This window comes from Phyllobates terribilis, unplaced genomic scaffold (assembly GCF_046119375.1).
Source record: "Phyllobates terribilis strain yellow unplaced genomic scaffold, ASM4611937v1 Scaffold_5__5_contigs__length_657084704, whole genome shotgun sequence".
NCBI lineage: Eukaryota > Metazoa > Chordata > Amphibia > Anura > Dendrobatidae > Phyllobates > Phyllobates terribilis.
This window is the reverse complement of record NW_027362765.1, coordinates 597832388-597853487: the sequence shown is the minus strand read 5'-3', so window position 1 is coordinate 597853487 and position 21100 is coordinate 597832388. Positions and strand designations below refer to the sequence as shown.

The 21100-nt window shown below is 46.5% G+C and overlaps 1 protein-coding gene across 1 annotated transcript in view; it reads right to left on the bottom strand.

The window, feature by feature from the left end:
• The window catches only part of ZCCHC24 (zinc finger CCHC-type containing 24), a 212165-nt gene extending 198615 nt beyond the window's left edge, over positions 1 to 13550 (bottom strand). Inside the window, exon 1 of the mRNA XM_073686015.1 lies at positions 13091 to 13550. Coding sequence (XP_073542116.1) covers positions 13091 to 13330 — 240 coding nt within the window. The 5' untranslated portion in view covers positions 13331 to 13550. The remainder of the gene's footprint in view (positions 1 to 13090) is intronic.
• Positions 13551 to 21100: the final 7550 nt, after the last annotated feature.

Sequence of the window (21100 nt, the reverse complement as noted above, 5' to 3'; positions counted from 1 at the left end):
CTAATACTACAAATACCGCGCTTCTGGTTCGGCACGCTCCCTGGTTACTACAAGGCTGCTTACAGCACGGCCCGTAGTAACTCGCTCCCCACCTATGATGCACTTCCTGACCAGCATTCACCTGAGCCTGAACCTCCCTCCTTTTCTCCCCACATCAGCGCGCTCTCCTTGTGTCCCCACACATCTCAGCCTGAAGAGCGCCTACTACCCTCTACCTCCTCCACAAGCCGGGCACAGGTATGCTATTGAGCCGATGCGCTCACGCCATGGTTTAATACAGTTTTAAATAACCACAAATGGACATGCATGAGCCGGGAAGGGTATATTGTCTAATCCAAAAAGGCCTAAAGGGGTAAAACCCCACTAGGAATGACCCCTCTGTATAAACTCAATAAAACTTAGCTTTTATTGCACTACATTAAAATAGTTATTTTATGGGGTATTGAAATAAAATGACAATCCTAATTTGTCATAAGTAGATTGATACATGTGTATAATCTAAATAATTTAATCAATTTATGGCAAATTAGGATTGTCCTTTTAAATTAATTACCCTATCACTGATTTATTAGCGGATTAAAAATTGGAGGGCTACCGTAGTTCGCATGTAGTCTTCCATATTCATGAGCTGCATATAATCTTGCCCTCACCACTGATTGGCAGCTCTTTGCCCATGTACAATCAGTGGTGGAAGAGGAGTTATATAGAGCTCATTATTCAGAGAACTGCTAGATCTACAGAAGATGAAGTGAAAACACTACAGACTTACAGACACACTAACACAAAGCCCCTATGAAAAATAGGAAATGTCCCGCTCTTCCCAAAGAGTATATATAGCCGAGGTGGCATACGCTTTCCTTGCCTCTGATTTACTCTAATTTATTGCACAACCTGACATATTGCACAACACTTACATATGCCAACACAATACAAAATATAAGGGAAATATCTAAAGAAACATCTTTATGGGAGAAATCAAACTTTTTCATTTTCACGGTTCCACGCTGTAAAATTCTGGGAAGCACCTATGGGTTCAAGGTGTTCACCACATGTCTAGATAAATTTCTTGGTGTGTAGTTTCCAAAGTAGAGTCACTCATTTCTGGGGCGTTTCCACGGTTTAGGCACATCAGGGGCTCTCCAAACGCGCCTGCAGACCATTCCATCAAAGTCTGCGTTCCAAAATGTCACTCCATCCTTTCAGAGCTCGATGGTGTGTCCAAACAGTAGTTTCCCCCACATATGGGGCATCAGTGTGCACAGGAGAAATTGCACAAGTTTTGGGGTTTATTTTTTCCTGTTACCCTTGTGAAAATAAAAAATTTGGGGCTAAAACAACATTTTTGTTGGAAAAATTAGATTTTTTTATTTTCACGGCTCCACTTTATAAAGCTCTGTAAACTGCCTGTGAGTTCAAGGTGCTCACAAAACATCTAAATTCATTGAGGGGTGTAGTTTACAAAATGGGGACACTTGTGGGGGTTTCCACTGTTTAGGCGCATCAGTGCAATTAGGAGAAAATTGAACCAAAAATTTGTTGTGTAATTACTCCTGTTACTCTTGTAAAAATAAAAAACTTGGGAGTTTTTCCTGCCAAGAGATGCAGAAATGGTGCAGAATTTTCTGCACCAAATACCTAACGTGTACACGTTATTTACGCTGTGTAAAATAGACGCATTTTAGCCACGTTTTTTACATGAGTTTTTGGTGCAGATTTTTTCCCATTCATTAGTATGAGTGAATTCTGCAGCAAAAACGCTGAGAGAATTGACATTCTACAGATTTAAATCTGAACTAAATCTGCAAGTCAAAAATAAGCAATGTGTGCATGAGGCTTCAGGATTCTCATTTACTTTGCTGGTACTAGGACTTTCTTCGGGTTTTGTGACAAATCTGTGCAGAAAAAAACAGCAATAAATCTACAATGTGTGCATAGTCCCTAACTGTGGTTTCAAAAGAACATCAGAATTTTTGCGTCTGCCTCTAGCTCTTCCTCCCCTCTTCATAGAATTTTAAATCAATTTCAGTAACATGAATATATGTCTTCACTGGATACAGATTTTATCAATGAACTGAGTGAAAGATCAGATGAGGAGGTAAAAGAAATACACTTCTCCAATAAGATATATTACAAAGTTGTTTATTTTCTTATGTACTATTGATTTATGAAGTAAAGATTAAAACAACTTTTACTCTTTAAATGTATTTAAACATTTTTTATTTTTTTTTAAAAGCACAAAATGAAAACCTAGAGTACAATTTCCAAAAGTTCCTGAATAAAATAAAGTTCTCCAGTAACATGTGCTCAAATAAGCTTTATAGCTGGAATGTGAGTAATGAAGGCCTCACTCTATTAGATATGAACACTCCCTATCCAAAGACTCGAGTATTTTTGAAGCTTGCAACGCAATCAGTTATTAATCTGTTTCTATTTTTGACGATACTAGGTCACCTCTTAATTTATCACAGTCAGCTGGACGTCTGTCATTGTCACAACCGCATTCACAAAGAAGCCAGTGATGGGAGAACTTGCACAAATAAAGCACAACTATTAGAGGCACAGCATTGTGATCCACACGTCATTATTATATAAGCCAAGATGGAGAATGGAAACACCCAGACCATTAAGGGGGAATACATGACATTACTATGCACTTGTATTTCTCTATTAAAGGATTAAATGGAAGGAAAAGGGTTCTCCCGCTATAGTGCAGTGGGATAGGGATACTCAGATTGGTATAGCCTATAATCAGTCAGCAGCACATTTCAGGGGAAGATTGTGTTTTCTCCCCCGATGACATCCGCTGATCGGACAGGTTATTAGTAAATATGGGGCTGGAGAGGTAATAAAGTATGGCAGCATGGAGGGGCTTGTCCAGTCCTCATGGATGCCATACCAGAAGAGCTCCCCACCCTCCTTCCCCTACTTCATTATTTTTTTTACGGCCTAATGGATCAGGGAACAGAATGGGCAACAGGTATTGTAAATGATAAAAGGCTTGAGCTGTAGTTAAGCTGCAATTTGATTTATAAGTAGTTGGTTTTTTGTTACGGTTATATACAGTACAGACCAAAAGTTTGGACACACCTTCTCATTTAAAGATTTTTCTGTATTTTCATGACTATGAAAATTGTACATTCACACTGAAGTCATCAAAACTATGAATTAACACATGTGGAATTATATACTTAACAAAAAAGTGTGAAACAACTTAAAATATGTCTTATATTTTAGGTTCTTCAAAGTAGCCACCTTTTGCTTTGATGACTGCTTTGCACACTCTTGGCATTCTCTTGATGAGCTTCAAGAGGTAGTCACCGGAAATGGTCTTCCAACAATCTTGAAGGAGTTTCCAGAGATGCTTACCACTTGTTGGCCCTTATGCCTTCACTCTGCGGTTCAGCTCACCCCAAACCATCTCGATTGGGTTCAGGTCTGGTGACTGGGGAGGCCAGGTCATCTGGTGTCGCACCCCATCACTCTGCTCCTTGGTTAAATAGCCCTTACACAGCCTGGAGGTGTGTTTGGGGTCATTGTCCTGTTGAAAAATAATTGATGGTCCAACTAAACGCAAACAGGATGGAATAGCATGCCGCTGCAAGATGCTGTGGTAGCCATGCTGGTTCAGTATGCCTTCAATTTTGAATAAATCCCCAAGTGTCACCAGCAAAGCACCCCCACACCATCACACCTCCTCCTCCATGCTTCACGGTGGGAACCAGGCATGTAGAGTCCATCCGATCACCTTTTCTGCGTCGCACAAAGACACGGTGGTTGGAACCAAAGATCTCAAATTTGGACTCATCAGACCAAAGCACAGATTTCCACTGGTCTAATGTCCATTCCTTGTGTTCTTTAGCCCAAACAAGTCTCTTCTGCTTGTTGCCTGTCCTTAGCAGTGGTTTCCTAGCAGCTATTTTAGCATGAAGGCCTGCTGCACAAAGTCTCCTCTTAACAGTTGTTGAAGAGATGTGTCTGCTGCTAGAACTCTGTGTGGCATTGACCTGGTCTCTAATCTGAGCTGCTGTTAACCTGCGATTTCTGAGGCTGGTGACTCAGATAAACTTATCCTCAGAAGCAGAGGTGACTCTTGGTCTTCCTTTCCTGGGGCGGTCCTCATGTGAGCCAGTTTCTTTGTAGGGCTTGATGGTTTTTGCCACTGCACTTGGGGATACTTTCAAAGTTTTCCCAATTTTTTGGACTGACTGACCTTCATTTCTTAAAGTAATGTTGGCCACTCGTTTTTCTTTACTTAGATGCTTTTTTCTTGCCATAATACAAATTCTAACAGTCTATTCAGTAGGACTATCAGCGGTGTATCCACCAGACTTCTGCACAACACAACTGATGGTCCCAACCCCATTTATAAGGCAAGAAATCCCACTTATTAAGTGAAAACCATTTCCAGTGACTACCTCTTAAAGCTCATCAAGAGAATGCCAAGAGTGTGCAAAGTAGTCATCAAAGCAAAAGGTGGCTACTTTGAAGAACCTAGAATATAAGACATATTTTCAGTTGTTTCACACTTTTTTGTTAAGTATATAATTCCACATGTGTTAATGCATAGTTTTGATGCCTTCAGTGTGAATGTACAATTTTCATAGTCATGAAAATACAGAAAAATCTTTAAATGAGAAGGTGTGTCCAAACTTTTGGTCTGTACTGTATGTATTAAAGATTTTAATAAGGGCCATGGCCATTATCTTTTCCCACTAAGGCTATGTTCACACATTGAGTTTTTTTATATGCGTTTTTAATGGAAATTTTCACCTGCCTTTTATGGTCCAGCAAAGTCTATGAGATTTCAGAAATCTCATGCACACAGCTTGGTTTTTCTGTCCTCAGTATTTTGTGTGAAAACCTTGGGTTTTGCAGAATGCAGCATGTCACCTCTTTCGGTGTTTATTCAGCGTTTTTCACCTATTGGAAGCGATGAGTGGTGCAAAAAGGGATGAAAAAATGCTGAAAAAAATGCGGGTATCAGGTTTTGCTGCATTTCTATTGAATAAAAGCAAGGACAACAGCATGTGAAACCCATTTATTTTGTGATTTTCCCTAGTTTACCATCTTGTCTTGGTCACCTGAGATGGCAGTTAGGATTAGTACAGTTTAATTAAATTAGTGATGCGTACAAAGTAAACATTGGCCAACCAAGGTGGGAGATTGAACAATCCCTGTGGCCAACCAGGGTGTGAAATTGAACAATGCCTGAGCAACTCAATGGCAGACCAAAGTGTGAAAGTAAACACTGTCCTACAAACTCAATGCACTGCCATTGGTGACCTGTGTTCATGCTTCTGTGGTGGAAGCAAAGCTGAACTTTGGGATCCTGAAAAATGCAGCAAAAAATGCACCAAAACCTGCGTTTTTGACACTGCTTCTTTTCTGCCAAGAGAGCAGGTTTTCCTGCAGAAAAAAATGCAGCAAAAATGCAACGTGTGAACACAGCCTAAGTCAGCGTGTTCTGTGTGTTTTATTAATTAGTTTAATTAAGGACATATGCAAGGTTTATTAGTCATATGCTGTGCCTTTACTAATGGCACATTTATATTTAAAAAATGGCAGCTATCATTTTCTCACATCTATATTGGAATATTTTGATTGTATTCTTGAGAAAGGGAAGGTAGGCCTCATGGCCACATTTCTTTTTGTACGACTTGTGTAATACAGGGACCACAAACGTCTCTGAGACCCTATTGTAACTACATACAGTTACCTACACTATATAAAAAGACACATATGCATGTTTTTCTCAATATCTGACATGAAATCAGAATAAACCTTTCCCGTTTTAGGTTATTAAGGATTAACATAATTTTTAATATTTGCCAAATGCCAGAATAATGTGAGAGAGAGAATGTTTTAAGGCATTTTTATTACTTAATGCAAAGTCAAAAGTTTACATACATTAAGATTACTATGCTGATAAACAATTTGGGACTGCCCATATGATGATGTCATGCGTTTGGACGCTTCTGATAGTTTTTTTGGCAACATCTGAGTTAATTAGAGACACACCTGTGAATGTATTCTAATGCACACCTGAAACACACTGCTTCTTTGTGTAGCATCATGGGAAAGTCTAAAGAAATCAGCCAAGACATCAGGAAGAGAATTGTGGACTTGCACAAGTCTGGCTCATACTTGGGTACAATTTCATGATGCCTGAATGTACCTTGTTCATTTGTACAAACAATTATAGGCAAGTACAAACAAGATGGGAATGTCCAGCCATCATACCCATCATACACAGGTTCTGTGTCCCAGAGATGAACGTGCTTTGGTACAAAAGCAAAAGACCTTGTGAAGATGATGATGGAAGCTGGTAAGATTGTGTTAATAACCACAGTGAAACGAGTACTGTATCAACATGGGCTGAAAGGCCACTCTGCCAGGAAGAAGCCATTACTCCAAAATAAACATAAAAAAGCCTGATTAAAGAGGTTGTCCACTACTATAGAACATGCCCCCCATCAATGTAAATGGTGGAAATAAGATTTTTAGCAAATACCTTGCACTGTCAATCTTGCCTCTGAGCGGCTCTATTGCTGACCGCTCACAGGCATCACGTGACCCCGGCTGCAGCCGGCTCCGACATCCGCTGATATCACATCAAGTTCCGGCTGCAGCCGGCGTGACACAGTGACGCGCTCCTCGCTGATTGATGGGCTGTGGGCGAGGTTTCCCCGTGCATCACAGGCCAGCATCCACCGCGCGCTTTCTCTCTCCTCATTCATTGGGAAAGTGCGCAATGGATGCTAATCTGTGAAGTAATAAAAATGCCTTAATACATTCTCTCTCGTTATTCTGGCATTTGGCAAATATTTAGAGTTACGGTAATCCTAATTGACCTAAAACGGGAAAGGTTTATTCTGATTTCATGTCAGATATTGAGAAAAACATGCATATGTGTCTTTTCATATAGTGTATGTAAACTTCTGGTTTCAACTGTATGCCTTTGATTTCATATAAAATGTGGCATGTTCATCAGATGTTGGATTTGTCCCTAGATGCATTGCTTCCAGTGCAAGATATCTCTCTCTGATACAGGTCCGCATGGTGAACAGTACGGTGGGCCTCGACATATTATTGGGAAGCATCAGAGACTCCTTGCAGAACCTCTAGCACATGGATTTGCCATGGAGTACAACCCATGACAGACTGATGTAAAGCACTAGAAGTATGTGAAGTATGATATGTGGCAGAATATATTGCTGTGTCAAAGAAAAATACCAAAAAAAAGAAAATACAGTGCCTACAAGTAGTATTCAACCCCCTGCAGATTTAGCTGGTTGACACATGCGGATTTAACTTGGCATTGTGACATTTGTACTGTAGATCAGCCTGGAAGTGGGAAATGCACTGCAGCAAATTTTGTTTTGGTTTTTTTTTTGTTTTTTTTTAAACGTTAAAAGTTAATTCAGAGTGTCATTTATTATTCAACCCCTCAAACCACAAGAATTCTGTTTGGTCCCCCTAAAGTATTAAGAAGTAGTTCAGGCACCAAGAATAATGAGCTTCACATGTGTGGATTAAAGATCTCTTTTGCCAGCCTTTTCTGACTATTTAAGACCCTCCCCAAACTTGTGAACAGCACTCAGACATGGTCAACATGGGAAAGACAAAGGAGCATTCCAAGGCCATCAGAGACAAGATCGTGGAGGGTCACAAGGCTGGCAAGGGGTACAAAACCCTTTCCAAGGAGTTGGGCCTACCTGTCTCCACTGTTGGGAGCATCATCCGTAAGTGGAAGGCTTATGGAACTACTGTTAGCCTTCCACGGCCAGGACAGCCTTTGAAAGTGTCCTCCCGTGCCGAGGCCAGGCTTGTCCGAAGAGTCAAGGCTAACCCAAGGACAACAAGGAAGGAGCTCCGGGAAGATCTCATGGCAGTGGGGACATTGGTTTCAGTCAATACCATAAGTAACGTACTCCACCGCAATGGTCTCCGTTCCAGACGAGCCCGTAAGGTACCTTTACTTTCAAAGCGTCATGTCAAGGCTCGTCTACAGTTTGCTCATGATCACTTGGAGGACTCTGAGACAGACTGGTTCAAGGTTCTATGGTCTGATGAGACCAAGATCGAGATCTTTGGTGACAACCACACACGTGACGTTTGGAGACTGGATGGCACTGCATACGACCCCAAGAATACCATCCCTACAGTCAAGCATGGTGGTGGCAGCATCATGCTGTGGGGCTGTTTCTCTGCCAAGGGGCCTGGCCATCTGGTCCGCATCCATGGGAAGATGGATAGCACGGCCTACCTGGAGATTTTGGCCAAGAACCTCTGCTCCTCCATCAAGGATCTTAAGATGGGTCGTAATTTCATCTTCCAACAAGACAAAGACCCAAAGCACACAGCCAAGAAAACCAACGCCTTGTTCAAGAGGGAAAAAGTCAAGGTGTTGGAGTGGCCTAGTCAGTCTCCTGACCTTAACCCAATTGAAAACTTGTGGAAGGAGCTCAAGAATAAAGTCCACATGAGACATCCAAAGAACCTAGATAACTTGGAGAAGATCTGCATGGAGGAGTGGGCCAAGATAACTCCACAGACCTGTGCCGGCCTGATCAGGTCTTATAAAAGACGATTATTAGCTGTAATTGCAAACAAGGGTTATTCCACAAAATATTAAACATAGGGGTTGTATAATAATTGACCCACACTTTTATGTTTAAAATTTAATAAAATTCTACTGAGCAACATAACTTTTTGGTTTGTAAGATTTATGCTTCTGTTCATGAAACCTACTCTCGTTTGCAGTTTGAAGGCTCTAACTTATTTGCATCTTATCAAACCAGCTAAATCTGCAGGGGGTTGAATACTACTTGTAGGCACTGTAGATGAAAAAAAATGACTTAAAGATGAATGGTTTGACCCTTTGGGTTAGCAGCATCAGACATAAACTATTTTAAGGCTGCTTTGTGGTCAATAATTTTAAACAGACTTGTATACTAAAAGCAGAATAGTATGTAGGCCACTCCAGAAACCAAGGTGTATTTTTATTAGTGGCTAAAAAAACAACTTGTATAGCCGTCAACAGAAAATAGCCTAAAAATGTTGGTACCAGTTCCAAATTAGCCACCTGGCTCCAGGGATTCTTCCACAACCAGCCTTTTTACTGACCGTGTAGATGGCACAGATGCCACCACTGTACTATGCATTGGGGTTAACAGCAAATATACAACATCTGAAAGAGTTGTCACTGGTTGCTTTTATTCATTTTAGCAATTTAACAAAGAGGAGTAGGGCTGGTCCGATGTCGACAGAGACCCAAATCCCACCTACTGTTAGGAGCTGCTACAGTTTGGGAATTCTCGGTCTTACAAAAGGAACATTACCGAACCCTTCGGAAAACACCCGTTCTCAGTGATAATTTTACTGAATATATAAAACAAGGGGCTCAGTTACAAACTCCCCCAAATAAACTTGTTTCTGATTATACAGTGCCACCACCACCAACCGCAGTCAACAAGCCTTCTAGTAACAAACCCGAATTACACAAATCCCGGATTATAGATTACAGCGCTGATGAATGGTGGTGCTTTGTAAATGAATGAAATAGAATGATTCATAAAGCGTTGTTCACCCTTCTAACAACCCTCACAAGCCATATACAGAACATCCCAATGCCAACATTCATAAACCCGGCTCTTATCCTGTTACCAAGCTGGGTGGCTTTGGAGAAATACTTTATCAGTGACCTCTTTATGATAGTAGAAGTGACACTTCATGAGTCCATTATCATTTACACAGCTTCACAAATACCTGCTAGGAAGCATCAGCTGCAGGACTACCCTCAATGCCTCATGTATGGAGGCGTTAAAGTGGGAGGAATGACTTTTCTGAGCTCAGGCCACATTAAACCATGTACAAAAGTTCCCTAGCACATAAAATGCCAACCATCCCCCCTCGGTATCATTAGGGGCAGCTCTGTGCACTCCCCACTCTCCAGCACACTGGGAATACTGAATAGTTTAACTGTTAAGGGCCATTTGTATTCTGACAGCATCATGAGTTGTGTTAAAGAGGAGTTATCAATGTGTATGCTCTATTCACTCGAGTTTAGATTTAGGCTTTCGTTAAATTCAGCTTTAAATGCAATGGCTGCTGCTTCACTATTGATTATGAACCGAGAAGAAAAATGAACGCTAATATTGTATTACAGCAGCCATTATTTGTATAGCAGGACGGCATAAGATACAGCATTAGTTATGAATGGGGTAAAGTAAAACTACTGGGGCCTAAATGTGATACAAATCCTCATAGCACATGAAATAAATCATGGACAGAGATAGGAGGCAAACACGTCAAAAGTAGCAAAGCTTAGTATGTCACTTGGGAGCACTCTTTATGTGCTTTTACATGGGACTGCAAATAACTAAACGGCTTTATATTAATTCAAGGTTTCCATTTTGCAATGTGAAAGCTCCGAAAGAACAATGCAGCCCAAGAGATGGTGACCACAAAGCCAGCTCTGCTGAAGCCATAGCCAACGTAATAGGGGGGGTTGCAGTTTGCAGCTTTGTAGACACTAGTTGGAAACAACATTCAAAGTTATTGAGATCTCATCAATATTATATGTACACGGTATAGACACAAAATGACCTTTCTGGGATACATAAAATGCAGACTTCAGCACTTTATTCGGAATGTTAGTAGTATAATTACAAGCCATCTAATATACCACACAAGGGAACTTGATGTTCCCATTATATATCGTTTTTCAAAACACAGACATAAATGCAAAAAGGGTCATTCTATTAAATCTCATAAGAAAATGTATTGCAGACTACAAGCCCCAGCATGCTGCTATCAGGACATACGGAGAGCTGCAGTTTTAACATTTCTGGGGAGCCAAGGGTTAAAAAGCAACATCCCGTACATTACAGTTTATGGGATTACATGGGAGATGGGCTTGTTTTGTCATATACTAAGGTCGTGGTGTCCAACCTGTGGCTTCCCAGCAGTCACTGCCGGCCTGGAAACAGCCTTATAACAGCCAGGGATTCATGTCATTCTTACCATGGATATGAAGGCCTGAAGCCTTAAAGGGGTTACCCAACTTTTAAAAAAATATATATATAAACAGCTGCAAATGTTCTAAGAGAAGAAAAAAACACTACGCTCACCTCATTCTATAAATTATTCTTAGACCACGTTCACACGTTCAGTATTTGTTGACTTTTTTTCCTCAGTTGTAAGCCAAAACCAGGAGTGGAGCAACCAGAAGAAAACTATAATAGAAACACGTCACCACTTCTGTATTTGTCACCCACTCCTGATTTTGGCTTACAAATACAGATGTAAAAGACTGACCAATACTGAACGTCAGCACGTGGCCTTAAAGGTAATCTATCAGCTGATTCCTGCCTCCGAATCACCGGCAGCATAGATCAGAGATCGGCTCCATCATTGCAGCTGTGTACGGGTTACTCTAAAAAGCTGCGGAGCCTCAGAGTTATTATACTTTGAAGGGGCGGATGGGGACTATGGACAATGCAAGTAGTAGGACTAGTCCAAGAGGCTAGTCCCTGGCGGCTCCTGTACACCTCACTCCTCTAGACCGACAGGTCTCTCTTTATGTGTATAGGTTGCTTAGACAGGATGAACTATCTGGCATGATCCCTTTAAGCTGATGCTCCAGCGGACCTCCTGGTCTCTTTTTTTTACAACTGGTCAGCAAGTGAGTATATAGTTACATAGGTTAAGAAAAGACCTAGGCAGTCAAGTGCCATATCACTGGCATTGCAGTTCAGCAATGTGAGTCATGATGCCAATGGTATAGTATATGACTGCGGCAATCACTGATTGGCGTCAGCATTCACGTGCCAGGCGCCGAAGCTTCTGGCTGCACTGATGGAGGAAAGAAGAGGTGAGTAGAAGTTATTTTTTTGCTTTATAACATTTGACGTTGTTTAGAGAGAACATTACAAGCTCAGATATTCCCTGGATAACACCCCATTGTCGGTAAGTCACAAGCTCATTGTGCAGTGTGTGGCTTGGTTACTATACTGATAAAATAAGACCTACCATGGTATGTATTGCATTAGTATTGACTGTAGGTATGATTCAAGTTTACCTATTTATTGAATGTGTATTTGTTAAGATAACAAGGTAAATCCTTCCCACCAGCCCCATAAAAGCGGTTTCCAATCCACTCCTCAGCACAGGAGCCATGTCTGCCATGAGAGGTACCGCTGACCTCCGCATGCACTGCTGCCCTACATTTTAAATGTTCCGAAAAGATTTTTGGACGAAACTATTCAAGTTGTGGCTTGGAAGATTTTTCCAGGGAGACTTTGAAGTATGCAGAGACAAAAATGTATCCTGAGCCCGATATTGCTATTAAAACTTTTATAGCGCACTTGGACACAGCTTATGGAATTTTCTTCCTTTTTTTTTGCAGGGTCTGGATAGATATTACAGTCTGGGATCACTCACTGGCAAATTTGTGTAACCATTTGTCTACGGCAGCAGCAGCTGTTGGGGGCAGTGGTTTGCTGGATTTAGACAAGACTTTTGGCAGGGACTGGGTTAATCGCACTGTCAACAATATTATCCTTACACTTCCCTGGACTCAGACAGATCTAAAGCAAATAAAGGAATTTTCTGCACAGAGCAATGCCAGATGCCCCTGAATGAAGCCTAGGCAAGACAGAAAAGACTTTGGATTTTTAAATGGTTTGTGAGAAGACATATGAACCATGATGGTGGTTACAGCAGGGTTTGGACAAAGAAAGTAAATGATTGCTATTGTTGCTGTGTCATAGTATAAGGCACCAATGTATTTATAGAACCAAGTATTAATATAGCATCTCATCCAAATAAATGCAGTACATAATAAAGGGTTAATCAAAGACAACCGACATGTGTGATGTAAGAATCACAAAGAGAAGAGAACCCACATAAAACTAAGTCCTGCACCTCTAGTACAGTGTAATGTGCAGTACATGATGGATCAGCCTCCCAGCAAGACACTGAGTGTGAACTGGACACATAGAACACAGATGGGCTATATATAGAGACTAGAGAGGCACAGTAACCAGTGACAGACAGAAGGCAGAGGGGGTTTGGGAAGGGGACACACCTCAGATCTTTGGAGCTGCAGGAAGCTGCTGAGATAGCTGGAGTGGATGGAGGAGTTCAGGTCAGAGGGGCTCTTGGAGTAGCTGTTCAGATCATGATGGGAGGCAGAACTGGACTCTGGTCTGAAGGCATCAAAGGCACTTGGCTGGTGTGTGTCCTGCAGGGATAGGTAGACCCAATTGAGGAGCTGGGCAGGCTGGTATACTGAAGCAGTGGTGTCTATGGCTGACAGCAGGCTCATCTTGTCCCCCAGATACCCTGCAGCCTCCAGCCCCCTCCTGTGCTTCTCTCTGCTCTCTCTTCTCCCTCTTCCTCCTCTTCTTTCCTTCTTCCTGCCCCCCTATCTTTCCTTCCTATAGGGATTTGGCAGAGGGCTCAGTAAGGGCATTGCTGCAAACTTCTCTCTGCTGCTAAACTTTTCTCTATTCTCTGCAATCCGCTATGTGAGTTGGCGCCCCGCCCACACCGTGCTGCGATTGGCCAGGGCCCCTTTCTCATCTGCATACATAGCAGCGACTGCTGGGTCTTCCCGGGGCTCAGCCCTCTGCTCCAGACAACGCCGTACTCACTGAGAAGCCAGCAGGAACTGCACTCTCCTATGTCAGCATGCAGGAGCTGCACTCTCCTATGTCTGTATATCAGGAGCAGCAGCACTCTCCTATGTCAGCATGTCAGGAGCTGGACTCTCCTATGTCAGTATGTCAGGAGCTGCACTCACCTATGTCAGCATGTCAGGAGCTGCACTCACCTATGTCACCATGTCAGAAGCTGCACTCTCCTATGTCAGCATGTCAGAAGCTGCACTCTCCTATGTCAGCATGTCAGAAGCTGCACTCTCCTATGTCAGCATGTCAGGAGCTGCACTCTCCTATGTCAGCATGTCAGAAGCTGCACTCTCCTATGTCAGCATGTCAGGAGCTGCAATCTCCTATGTCAGCATGTCAGGAGCTGCACTCTCCTATGTCAGCATGTCAGGAGCTGCACTCTCCTATGTCAGCATGCAGGAGCTGCACTCTCCTATGTCAGCATGGCAGAAGCTGCACTCTCCTATGTCAGCATGCAGGAGCTGCACTCTCCTATGTCAGCATGCAGGAGCTGCACTCTCCTATGTCAGCATGGCAGAAGCTGCACTCTCCTATGTCAGCATGCAGGAGCTGCACTCTCCTATGTCAGCATGCAGGAGCTGCACTCTCCTATGTCAGCATGGCAGGAGCTGCATTCTCCTATGTCAGCATGGCAGGAGCAGCTGCACTCTCCTATGTCAGAAGCTGCACTCTCCTATGTCAGCATGTCAGGAGCTGCACTCTCCTATGTCAGAAGCTGCACTCTCCTATGTCAGCATGTCAGGAGCTGCACTCTCCTATGTCAGAAGCTGCACTCTCCTATGTCAGCATGTCAGGAGCTGCACTCTCCTATGTCAGCATGGCAGAAGCTGCACTCTCCTATGTCAGCATGCAGGAGCTGCACTCTCCTATGTCAGCATGCAGGAGCTGCACTCTCCTATGTCAGCATGGCAGGAGCTGCACTCTCCTATGTCAGCATGGCAGGAGCAGCTGCACTCTCCTATGTCAGCATGGCAGGAGCTGCACTCTCCTATGTCAGAAGCTGCACTCTCCTATGTCAGCATGTCAGGAGCTGCACTCTCCTATGTCAGAAGCTGCACTCTCCTATGTCAGCATGTCAGGAGCTGCACTCTGCTATGTTAGCATGGCAGGAGCTGCAGTCTCCTATGTCAGCATGGCAGGAGCTGCACTCTCCTATGTCAGCATGTCAAGAGCTGCACTCTCCTATGTCAGCATGTCAGGAGCTGCAATCTCCTATGTCAGCATGGCAGGAGCTGCACTCTGCTATGTCAGCATGTGAGAAGCTGCACTCACCTATGTCAGGAGCTGCACTCTCATATGTCAGCATATCAGGAGCTGCACTCTCCTATGTCAGCGTGGCAGGAGCAGCTGCACTCTCCTATGTCAGCATGTCAGGAGCTGCACTCTCCTATGTCAGCATGTAGGAGCTGCACTCTCCTATGTCAGCATGCAGGAGCTGCACTCTCCTATGTCAGCATGGCAGAAGCTGCACTCTCCTATGTCAGCATGCAGGAGCTGCACTCACCTATGTCACCATGTCAGAAGCTGCACTCTCCTATGTCAGCATTTCAGAAGCTGCACTCTCCTATGTCAGCATGTCAGAAGCTGCACTCTCCTATGTCAGCATGTCAGGAGCTGCAATCTCCTATGTCAGCATGTCAGGAGCTGCACTCTCCTATGTCAGCATGTCAGGAGCTGCACTCTCCTATGTCAGCATGCAGGAGCTGCACTCTCCTATGTCAGCATGGCAGAAGCTGCACTCTCCTATGTCAGCATGCAGGAGCTGCACTCTCCTATGTCAGCATGCAGGAGCTGCACTCTCCTATGTCAGCATGGCAGAAGCTGCACTCTCCTATGTCAGCATGCAGGAGCTGCACTCTCCTATGTCAGCATGCAGGAGCTGCACTCTCCTATGTCAGCATGGCAGGAGCTGCACTCTCCTATGTCAGCATGTCAGGAGCAGCTGCACTCTCCTATGTCAGCATGGCAGGAGCTGCACTCTCCTATGTCAGAAGCTGCACTCTCCTATGTCAGCATGTCAGGAGCTGCACTCTCCTATGTCAGAAGCTGCACTCTCCTATGTCAGCATGTCAGGAGCTGCACTCTCCTATGTCAGCATGTAGGAGCTGCACTCTCCTATGTCAGCATGCAGGAGCTGCACTCTCCTATGTCAGCATGGCAGAAGCTGCACTCTCCTATGTCAGCATGCAGGAGCTGCACTCTCCTATGTCAGCATGTCAGGAGCAGCTGCACTCTCCTATGTCAGCATGGCAGGAGCTGCACTCTCCTATGTCAGAAGCTGCACTCTCCTATGTCAGCATGTCAGGAGCTGCACTCTCCTATGTCGGAAGCTGCACTCTCCTATGTCAGCATGTCAGGAGCTGCACTCTGCTATGTCAGCATGGCAGGAGCTGCAGTCTCCTCTGTCAGCATGGCAGGAGCTGCACTCTCCTATGTCAGCATGTCAAGAGCTGCACTCTCCTATGTCAGCATGACAGGAGCTGCACTCTGCTATGTCAGCATGGCTGGAGCTGCACTCTCCTATGTCAGCATGTCAGGAGCTGCACTCTCCTATGTCAGCATGTCAGGAGCTGCACTCTGCTATGTCAGCATGTCAGGAGCTGCACTCTGCTATGTCAGCATGGCAGAAGCTGAACTCTCCTATGTCAGCATGTCAGGAGCTGCACTCTCCCATGTCAGCATGTCAGGAGCTGCACTCTGCTATGTCAGCATGGCAGGAGCTGCACTCTCCTATGTCAGCATGTCAGGAGCTGCACTCTAATATGTCAGCATCTCAGGAGCAGCAGCACTCTCCTATGTCAGCATGTCAGAAGCTGCACTCTCCAATGTCAGCATGTCAGAAGCTGAACTCTCCTATGCCAGCATGTCAGTAGCTGTACTCTCCTATGTCAGCATGTCAGAAGCTGCACTCTCCTATTTCAGCATGTCAGAAGCTGCACTCTCCTATGTCAGCAGGTCAGAAGCTGCACTCTGCTATGTCAGCATGTCAGGAGCTGCACTCTCCTATGTCAGCATGTCAGGAGCTGCACTCTGCTATGTCAGCATGGCAGAAGCTGAACTCTCCTATGTCAGCATGTCAGGAGCTGCACTCTCCCATGTCAGCATGTCTGGAGCTGCACTCTGCTATGTCAGCATGGCAGGAGCTGCACTCTCCTATGTCAGCATGTCAGAAGCTGAACTCTCCTATGTCAGCATGTCAGAAGCTGCACTCTCCTATGTCAGCATGTCAGAAGCTGCACTCTCCTATGTCAGCATGTCAGAAGCTGCACTCTCCTATGTCAGCATGTCAGAAGCTGCACTCTCCTATGTCAGCATGTCAGGAGCAGCAGCACTCTCCTATGTCAGTATGTCAGGAGCAGCAGCACTCTCCTATGTCAGTGTGGCGCCCCTGAGGGTTCAGTCGCCACAGAGGTACTGCACCTCACCCACAGGTGTGGTGTCTCCTTCTCTCAGGTAAAGAGGGAGTGCTGCCCGGAACCCCAACACCCACATTCAACACTACACTACTCCAGGCCGGCTGGAAGGGCAAGATGTATGCGCAGTGCTGAGCTCTGTCCCTGGCTGGAGTGGGGGGAACCCAAAGGTAGGGGGAACCAGTAGTGGGTGTCGGTGGAGGAAGCAGTGACGTGCCCTCAGGGCCGTGGGGTACTCGACAGCTGGGCTTCTGGATGCCGGGGTTGGCGGGGGATATCACGGTGGCTGGCCCGGTCCGTGACCCAGGGCGGTCAGTGCAAAAGGGGAATATTTTTAGAAAGTTTGTGACGCCACCTGTGGTGTCTGGTGAGGATTAGCAGCGCTGCAACAGTCCTCTGAGGCAGATGTTAGGGCAGCTTGTGATGGGACGGCTCCCCACAGCTGGAGCAGGCCTCAGGTCAGTGTAAGTGAATGGTGGTTGCGCTGGGCGTTGTAGTGGAGGGAGGGAACAATGGCGCCGATGAAAGAATGGACGGAGGCAGTACAGTGCAGTCATCCGAGATTTTACTCACAATTCTTCAGGCAGTCCAAAGGTGCACTGTACAGGTGCAGGCCTCCCGCGTCGCGCTGCGTTCGCCGGGCAGGGGTTCAATCCTTCCTCAGGCAACTTGGGAATACCTGGCAGAACCCCACTTTCTCGTGTTCCTATTTTGACCGTCTTCACACTGGTCTTTCTCCCTCCTGCTCTGCACTGCCCACTCTCAGTCCTGTTCGGGTACTCTGAAGTCCCTCCTGTTCGTCGGAGTTACACAGACTTGCTTGACGCTCAGGGGACTAGAATGCGGCTGCGATCCCTCTGTCTTCTGACAGATGCGGGGCGTACGGGTGCCGTCCTGCATGCGCTTTACCCCCTGGGATCCTTTCTTAGAACGGAGCCTACTCCCTGCTCCCCTCCTGACTTGGCCCTAACTGTGGAGCAGATCTCCTAATGAGACTCTGCTCCCAGAGTGTTCTTCTGAACTGTCCCGAGCTGTTCTTCTGAACTGCTCTCCCTAACTGAACTGAACCCTGATCCTAAGATGGCTTCCCTATTTATACTCCTACCAAAGTGCTCCCTCTAACTACTTCCTCCACCCACACCCACTACTGGTTCCCCCCTACCTTTGGGTTCCCCCCACTCCAGCCAGGGTCAGGGCTCAGCAGCTGCACTCTGCATGTTGCCCCTCCAGCTGGCCTGGAGCATTGTAGTGTTGGATGCAGGTGTTTGGTGTTCTGTGCAGCACTCCCTCCTTACCTGAGAGAAGGGAGACACCACACCTCTGGGTGAGGTGCAGTACCTCTGTGGCGACTGAACCCTCAGGGGCGCCACATTCCCCCCGGGTAAAACACAGCATGTCCGCGGGCTGGAACAAAGCAAAACAGGGATATTTGACATGCAAAATTTTAAGAATGCATTCGCATATAAGATTATAAAAACACAACATTTCTTCCCTTTATGGGAGGCACATCTTCCTTAAACGTTACAGGTTACATTTTCCAGAGACATCATAAAACTTTCTTAAATAACATCTTTGTTTTCAATAAGTGCAACTGGTAGCAGGATGAGGGACCCGTCCGCAAACCCTCAATGTAGGCCCTGGGCGTGGCTGCATGGCATAGGCGATCCTGGAGTTGGACCACGGCTTCCGCCACGCAAACGGGTTTTTGTTCTGTGATCTTGGTTGTTAATATAAAACCAATAGGGTGCACTTTAAGAAGTGCTGAACTATTTACAACATCAACGTCCGGCTGTTCACAGTCCTCAGCCTGTATACCCTGACGGGTAACCATGTAAATGCACACTATTTTAGGAAAACATTATTTTCAACTTTTACACTCTAAGAAAACCATTACTTCAAACTTTAGCTACTACACCCTTCCGGCTGACTATTTATAGTTAGTGTTCAGTCCCACCTGCTGGCTCAATAGTGGGAACCCCGACTGGAGTACTTTTCATTCTTCCCTGACCCAGCCGGGTCACGAGGGACTTCCTGCAGGGGTGTGTCCTCGCTGACACGATACACGTGCAGGGTGTACTAGCCACGTTCACCATGGTGCCGGGTGAACGTGAGACGGTCTCCCGGATACAAGTTCCGGTCGGGATGGCCTTCCTCCAGCTCTGGCTCCACATCCCGCCGGTTTACAAATAAGTCCCTTTTGAAGTCGGGACTGCAGATAAAGCCCCACCCAGCCTTCAGATTGAATTTAACTATGAGGCCTTCCTCGCGGGGGGCTGGGGTGGGCTGACTCCGCCTGACGGACTTGCGCCTTGGCGGCCTTGTCTCGGGCCTCCAGGTGCTCACTGCGCGCCTGCCGCGCACGTTGCTCATTCTCGAGTTGCCGGAGCTCCCGCCTGAAGAACTCTTTCCTCTGCAGAGCGGCAGCCTCGGTCTCCTGTGAGAACCCCATCAGGTCCCCCCCCCTGTTGTCCCAGCATAACTCTTCTCCACCGTGGCAGGCAACCGGGGGTGCTGGTATTGGCAGGAGCGGGCACGGCTGCTGGTCCTCAAACCGGGCTGACCAATCAAAGACCGGCGAGCCGTATACCCACTCGGGTGCCGGAGGTGGAGGTGGCGGGAGCGCTTCCAGCAGTAGGCCCGCAGCTTCAGCGCCCGGGAGTCGATGTTCCGGATGGGCACTATATGGGGGATCCTCTGGTTCCGCGCCCGGGGGTGGAGGTTCTGGGCTGCACAGCTGTTCCAGCCAGGGTACGGCAGCATACGGCAAGGGCTGAGGGAAGAGGCCCAGGAGCAGGTCAGCGCTGGCAGCGCCCGGGACTGGGCATTCTCTCCTATCTGCTCCTGTACTCCATACGGCCTCCTGGTTCTCCACGGGCTCCACCGGGGCTGGGGCGCCGCCACTGGCTTCCTGTGCTGCTTTCCGCCGTGCTGCCAACTTTTCCAGCAGCTCGCTTCTCCACTTTGCGACCGCTGCTTGCTGGGCTTGCTCCACCTGTTGGCCCAGCTCGAGGACCTCGCTCTGGAGGAACTCCACGTCCTCCGGGGACAATTTCTCCACTTCTCCCTCTATGGTGAGGGGGGTCACTTGACGTTGCGGCAGGCCAGAGGCGGAGGCTGGACTTTTGCTTCCTTCCATTCGGGCTGCCGGGTGCGGTCTGGCCAGACTGATCAAGGCCACACACTGTCTCCATTCCTTCTCTCCGCCTCCTCTCTTCTTTCGAGGGCGGTCCCATGGTGATCTGCTGTCGGTCACTCCCTGTGACTTCCTCCCTGCCTTGACGGACACATCTATGCGGACAGTCACTGTTGCAAGGGGCAGGGTATGCTTTTGGCGCCATTCTGGGACCTGGCTCACGATGGGAGGTTCCATTTTGTTGTCCTTTAGCACGCACATAATGGCGCACGTTCTTCTGGGGCGGGCGCCACATTCAGTAACATAACACAGTTCTTTAGGCACACTTCAACCGCCGGTACGGGCTGGTCGCGCATCCTGTTCGTGACGCCAGATGTGACGCGCCCCCAGGGCCATGGGGTACTCGGCGGCCGGGCCTCTGGATGCCGGTTGGCGGGGGATATCACGGTGGCTGGCCCGGTCCGTGACCCAGGGCGGTCAGTGCAAAAGGGGAATATGTTTAGAAAGTTCGTGATGACACCTGTGGTGTCTGGTGAGAATCACCAGCGCTGCAACAGTCCTCTGAGGCAGATGTTAGGGCAGCTTGTGATGGGACGGCTCCCCACAGGTGGAGCAGGCCTCAGGGCAGTGTAAGTGAATGGTGGTTGCGCTGGGCGTTGTAGTGCAGGGAAGGAACAATGTCGCAGATGAAAGAATGAACGGAGGCAGTACAGTGCAGTCATCCGAGATTTTGCTCACAATTCTTCAGGCAGTCCACAGGTGCACTGTACAGGCGCAGGCCTCCCGCGTCGCGCTGCGTTCACCGGGCAGGGGTTCAATCCTTCCTCAGGCAACTTGGGAATACCTGGCAGAACCCCACT